This window comes from Scomber japonicus, chromosome 14, assembly GCF_027409825.1.
Source record: "Scomber japonicus isolate fScoJap1 chromosome 14, fScoJap1.pri, whole genome shotgun sequence".
NCBI classification, from domain to species: domain Eukaryota; kingdom Metazoa; phylum Chordata; class Actinopteri; order Scombriformes; family Scombridae; genus Scomber; species Scomber japonicus.
In genome coordinates, this window is record NC_070591.1 from 23395752 (window position 1) to 23402743 (window position 6992).

A 6992-nucleotide genomic window follows, 5' to 3' on the forward strand; every position below is an offset into this window, starting at 1 on the left:
TTATATCTTTAACATTCAATTACTAAATCCTTTGTTTTAGCAGATTCCATTGACCCCATCTATTACATCAGATGTTATTTCAAATTACACAGCACCCCTGGTTTAATGTAACAGCACTACTAATCATTGGCAATTGGAAGACAAAGCTCCTTAGGTGTAAGTAAAGGGCAATATACTGCAATAGACTAGGGTGCAACAAAAATCCAGCTCATAAAATGATGCATCAATGTTAAAATGCCTGGTCCGATAAAAAGGGATACAAATACTTTTACTCATGAGGTAAAAAAAAGATGTGAGTATCTGTACATTCCCGTTACCCACAGCCTTTACGTCACTTTTTCGAAGAGGCTGACAGGAATGACAACATCCGGTGGGCGTGTTTTCTGAAGGGAGCGTAATTTAAAACTCACTTGCATTGCAGCACAATAACTAGTCTAGTGCATACTGTTGTTAAAAGCATGCATGGCTTTATGATTCGGAATGGGGAAGAAAAAGAACTACACTTCTAAACTGAACGATCATGCAGCGAAAACACAGTGTGAGGTTGAATATGAGGACATTATCAATGAGGGACCAGATCGCACTGAAAGGTGAGTTAAAGTCATAGAATGTATAGAAGAAATGAAAGTGAAAGTATGATAACAAGCTACAGGTTGTATTTACACAGATAGCTTTGCACATAAAATGATTTATTCAAAACCAAGTTCTTCGCGTACCAACTTGTTATTCCTAAATAAAAAAAGAAGCTATATGTTTATGTAGCGCAGTGCAGACCGTTTGATGTTTGAGTGAGATCATCAATCCAGTTAAATGCGTTGGTTGTGCATCACAGAATAGAGCTTGACTGATAATACACAGTTGATATTTTATACATTTCTTTCGATTAAAACGCGCCTCGGACAAAAAGTATGAGAAAGTATTGCCGGGGAGTTTCTAATAACTTCCTCATGAAGGGGGATGCCGACCACGTTTTTGCAGCTCTCAACTCAGCGAATTTAGCTATATTCTTCGTTACTGTGGATAATTATCTGCTGTGCATGTAAACGTAGTTCTGCTCAAGCACCTTCACCCCTCTCCTTCTTTTAGCGACTTTCTCGCTTATCTCATAGGTGTTAACGTTAGTTAGGGTTAGCGCCAAAGCTTCATTTACAGGTCATTTAGCTCGCTTAGCAGCAAACTTAGCTCGCTTAGCAGCCAATTTAGCTCGCTTAGCAGCAAATTTAGCTCACTTAGCAGCAAACTTAGCTCGCTTAGCAGCAAACTTAGCAAACAGCAGTGAAAACGCAAAGGCACAATGCAGAATTTGCAAAATGAAGTTATCATATCGAGCAGTGTCAACAAACAACCTTCACAGACACATGAGAACTGTACATCCGGCAGTTCAGTTGGGGGAAAAAATGCAAGCTAGCCTACCTCCTTCCAAAAATGCAAGCTAGCCTACCTCCTTCTGCCAGTGCATTCATTGGTCGTTTCAGAGAGTTACATGGGCCTGTAAATGCAATGAAAACAAATGGCTACAGCAATTTATTGATATTAGAAAATTTAATTTTTACTTTTGAATACTTCAGTACAGAGGATGTGTTGAATATTTTAAGAGATATATGAGTACACATACAAATCATAAGTCAAAACAGCGCTACATTTGAATTATAAAAGGTATAATGGTAAAATAAAGAGCCGTCTCTGGTGAGCTGAGTCAAATGATCCTACTCACTAAGGCGCATCTATTGCTGTTTTGGCCTTGAATATCCTTGGTCCTACATTCTAAGATAAAACATATCTGTGCCAGAGGGATATTTGCCTTGCATTCCTGCTGCTGAACAGCACCAAATAATACAACATTACTACACATCATACATCTCATGTCATCATGTCATCCCATGATAGAAAGTAAATAAAGTAAAGTAATGATAAGAACTTTGTCAGGACAAAAACTAAAAAACCAATAAAGAGTTGGGTACTGGCACATATTTAACCCTGTGAACATTGCATCCACATGGGATTGCATCCATCCAACATTATGTGTGTTAATATACATGTACCCTTATGTATATTTTGTACCCTTACATATATTTTCCCATCCCAGATTCTTCCAGAGGGCTGTGGTTGATGGTGAAGCCTTTCCCATTGGTGAGGGGAGGAACAAAAAGGCTGCCAGGCAGAATGCAGCTAAAAATGCTCTGAGAGCTTTGAGCAATAAGGAAAACCCAGGACCAGTCGTAAGATTATTATTCATCTTTGTTAAAATGGTGCATGTTGGATTGTGTGTATGTACAGACAGAGCATGTCACATTTATTTGTACTTTGCCAGATAGATGGTGGTGATGGCTAAAAAGTGTTTCTTTGTTTCTTTCAGGCAAAAAATGCTACAAAAGATCCTGCTGCACCAGTTCATCCGAAATGTATCACTAAACTCAACTTTGAAAGCAATGATTCTGGTCAACAGAAGAGGGTCCCATTAAAGCCTGTGAAGGCAACTAATCTGAGACAAAACGGTGCTGCTCTGTAAGTTTTCAAACTGCATCCCAATTCATCTGTAATTATTTAGCCAGCCTGTGAAATGGAGTAAATAAATAAAAAAAATGTTATTTGTTGTTGCAGGTTTGTGGCTTGTCATAATGAACACAAAGCTGCCTTTGGTGAAAGAAGGAAGAAAACTAAGGAGATAGAAGCCTGGCTTTCATATCAGGAACAGCCTAGAACAGAGGTATTAAATTCAAATTCACTGAGGTCCAATTTGTGAAAATTTCCTCAAGTGAAGGTCTGGAACATCATAATGTCTGTTATTTTTCAGTACCTTGAAGTAGAATGGTAGTTACATCAGCATCTGTGTGGCTAGATTGTAGACTGTCAAATAAAAAACAGTAGAATTCAAGAATATGAAGACAATATTTATTGCTATTTACACTGAACTTATGGGATTCAAATAAATAATAAAATAAATACATTTTCTTTTCTTATATCAAATAAAGATGCAATTTTAAAATAAAGTGCATTACAGAAAGCTTTTGATTGTGCTTTTTAAATAAAGTGCTTGGTTTTAGAAAAAACATTAAAAATTCCTTTTTACTGGGTGGCTGCAAACATTTGACACCACCCACATTGAGGGTTCTCTGGTCTGTACTCGTCCACTTTTACCGAGAAGCCATACCCGTTAAAATAGAAATGCTCAGACAGAATTTAACAATCATGCAGGTCAGCTGACCTGGTCTGCTCTCTAAGAGTCAGATTGGAAGAAAAAGATAATGGACATTTTCCATTGTTTTCATTGTTTTTGTGCTAATTGGACACTTTCTGAAGAGAGAGATTTACTCATAACTGCTAAAACAAAAATTTGTTCTGTAAATTATGCAAAATAAGGTATTATTATTATTATTATTATTATTATTTCTTTTTCCAGGAAACTCTGGATTAATTAAGAATCACTATAAAAAGATGATCAAATATAGCATTTAATGGCATTGTGCTTTCAGGTACCTATTGGATCAGCTGTGCCTGATGATGGTGCACCAGCCGGATCGTCCAAACCACCAAACAGACTGTAAGTCACTGACTGCTGGTATGGTTTGATATGAAACCATTTTACTAATGTCACTTTTTGTCTACTCCAAGGGAGACCGTTAACGAAAAATCAAAAAACACTCCATCAACTTCGAGTGACCTTGTTGTTTTCACTGATTCATCGAAGGATCAGGTCTGTTAATGTGTTTCTACTTTTCAGTCTATTAGATATAGAAATTGAGCAGCCACTCTCTGATAGTAGCATCTTATCAAATCTTAAGTCAAAGATTAGACGAGTACAGGGCAGAGTCCAAAAACTGTTCATATCCATGTTCTGTTCAAAATTGAGACCTAGACTGACAAGTCAAAAAACCGTGAGCTGTAATGTAGAGTTTTTGAAACTTTTTCATTCTATGGATTTGTTAAAAAAACATTTATATTTTTCTGTCAAAGGTTAAACGCCTTGATTTTTCTTCAATGTGTCAAACACATTTCAGTAACGTTTTTTAGGAACATTAACTGGCCCTAATTTAATTGTTTTTGTCTCTTGGTCTTTGTCTCTCATAAAATGAAAATACTGATGTGAAGTCCAAAAGAGGGTAAGTTATTCTTGCAATCTACTGTGAACCTATAATATCTACTATTTAACCTGACATCATTGCTTATTATCATTATTCTTGTCTTGTTAGAACTGCAACAAATGTCCAAAAGGAAGGTCAAAACAGCAGTGAGGTGAAGTAATCCTTTAGAATATTTGAATCATTTCAATGATGTAGTTGTTTGTTCTACAGTTTAAAAATCATCATAATTTATTTGGTTTAATAAGGATGAATTGATTCCCAAGGAAAAGGATTTTGGACACAGTCCCAGTGATAAAACATCAGTCCAGTCAGGGATCATCAGGTATGGAAGAATAAATTATGAAAGTGCAATATTGGTATCTATTTATATGGTGTTTATTTTGTCTGGTGTCTGATTCATAACTGCTATACAATAAAAAAAAAAAAAAACTAATCTTTTTGCCTCAACAGTAGGTTCACAGCAGAATTTGACTCCATAGAGTGCCTCGACAAAGGAGCATTTGGTCATGTTTATAAGGCAGAAAAAAAGATTCCCAAGAGGCTTTATGCTATAAAGATAGTCCCAAACAAAAAGTGAGTGAAGTATCTGATCATCTTTCATATTTTAATATTTCATGAAATAATCAATCAGTAAGAGATGCAATAAAAGACAACATTGATCAAAAAAAATCCCTTTCTTATCAGAGGAGCTGAAAAAGAGGTGGAGGCATTATCAGACCTCAGTCACGACAACATTATTAGATACTACGCATGTTGGGTGGAGGATACAGATTGCACATGGGATGGTACAGAAGACAGCTGCAGCACATCCCTGTAAGTCTCATCCTTTTACTCAAGTCCTTATTTGACTGGAGGTGTGTGGTTTCACCGTTTGTCTTTTCCTCCCTTCCTAGGTCTTCTGATAATCCACCTACAAAGTTCCTCTATATTCAGATGGAGCTGTGTGTCAAAACACTGAGAGTGTGGATAGATGAAAGGAATACACGGAATGTGAAGAGATCTCTGCGCGACTCCAAGAGAAGAGAAGACAGTTTAATTCTTGCACTGCAGATTATCAGTGGAGTTGAGTACATTCACTCCAAAAAACTCATCCACAGAGACCTGAAGGTGAGATGAACCAGACAAGGTTAGCATTTATCAATGCACATCTGTAATGCAGTCGCATGTTACATTTTGTTTCTTTCCTCTGGTTAGCCTACCAACATCATGTTTGGGCAGGATGAAAAAATTAAGATTGGAGACTTTGGTCTGGTCACTGCTGAGAATGATGACGCTGCTGAAAACCGCATTGACAGAACATTGTACAGAGGAACCCCATTGTACATGGCTCCTGAGCAGGTTAGATTCTAATGCAGTTTTGTTTTAAAAGGTTTTTTTTAAATTGCATACAGTGACTTTTTTTTTTAGAACAGCTGGTTATGTTGAATATACTTATGCCTTATAGTTTTTGTTAATGCTGTCTTGTGTCATAACAGAAAAGAGAGCAGTCTTATGACAGAAAGGTCGACATATTTCCTCTTGGACTGATAATCTTGGAACTGCTTTGGAGAATTGGCACTGTTCATGAAAGAGAAGCGGTGAGGTGTTCAGTCACAATTGAAAATGATGCTTATGTCATTAATATTTAAAAACCTGTTTTTAAAAAATATATATATTTTAAGGTTATGTCAAAGTACCAGATATTTGTATCACATACCTTTTTTAAAATAAAGTTCAACGGAACATTACAGTGTAATTCATTAGGTGTGTCAGGCCAATAAAATGTTACTTCTTCTGTTATCATTGAATTACAGATTTTGGGCAATGCCAGAAAGCAGAATCTTCCCCACGGGTTTCATCACAGTTTTCCCCAAGAGGTACATCAACATTTTTTTAAATTTATTCTATGAATCAGCATTTTTTTCACATAATGCCAGTTTTCTCACAATGTTGACAACTTGGTGTTTGCATTGATTAGGAGCCAAGACAAAACAGTTGATGTGTGAATATTAAGATGTAATATCCAACAGAATACATGAGAATCTGAGGCTTTAAATGATTTACCTTTTTTATTATTAGTCCAAAACTGTTGTGTAGCATTCCTTAGATCTAAGATGGATCTCAGTAGCTGTTGTTTTTGTTCTGTTGCAGCGTGACATAATCAAGTCAATGCTGTGTGTGAATCCAGAGGACCGTCCCGAAGCAAGTAAACTGAAGGAAGACCTGGAAGAGCTCATTCACAGACTCAACAGAACAGAAATCATGCGTCGTGGCAGCAGGACAGTCTGATGATCATAATCATCAAATATAATGGTCATCTTTTTCATACCATATCTCACTCATGCATGGTATGAGTATATTACATTTTGCACATTGTTGTGAAGATGGTCACATAAAGAGTATTTCATTAATTAATCACTACTGTACAATTTTAAAAGAGGAATTATGAAAAAACTGCTTTTAATCAGGCATTTAAAAGGGCAATTCCCTTTCTATTTGCGTTTTTATTTCCTTGTTGCTTTTCCTTTATTATATACACTAAACACTAATTTCCTTAGTCATTTAGCTTCTCCATTTAACCTCTGCATTTTCACTTTCTGTCACTATGGGCCTTGCATTGTGGGGAGGCTTCCTTGCCCAGGAAGCCTTCCTACCTTCCAGTGGTTCCTGGTGTTCATAATATAAACTCTGAGCCTCATCAGTACAGGCTGTCTCATTATGTCCATGGTTTGATTGTTTTTACCTGACACACGATTTTATTCTAACAAATGTGGGTTGGCTATGCTGCCTGAATGAATGTATGGAGGATGTCACAAGAGTCACACTCTTGTGTTGTTTTTACCTATACAAAGACAAATAAAGACAAATAAAGGGATTCTGATTCTGATTGTATGTATGTAAATAACATGATTAACTGATGATTAGTGGCTC

General features: G+C 36.5%; 1 protein-coding gene across 1 annotated transcript; it reads left to right on the forward strand.

Annotated features, from left to right (window-relative positions):
• Window positions 1–3189: 3189 nt before the first annotated feature.
• LOC128372550 (eukaryotic translation initiation factor 2-alpha kinase 3-like) lies at window positions 3190–6457 on the forward strand. Its single transcript, XM_053332646.1, has 11 exons — window positions 3190–3195; window positions 3474–3541; window positions 4191–4233; window positions 4328–4404; window positions 4533–4655; window positions 4767–4895; window positions 4976–5189; window positions 5277–5420; window positions 5558–5659; window positions 5876–5938; window positions 6213–6457. Exons 1-11 carry the CDS (start codon window positions 3190–3192, stop codon window positions 6348–6350), a joined length of 1107 nt encoding a protein of 368 aa, XP_053188621.1. The 3' UTR covers window positions 6351–6457.
• The last annotated feature ends 535 nt before the right edge of the window (window positions 6458–6992 follow it).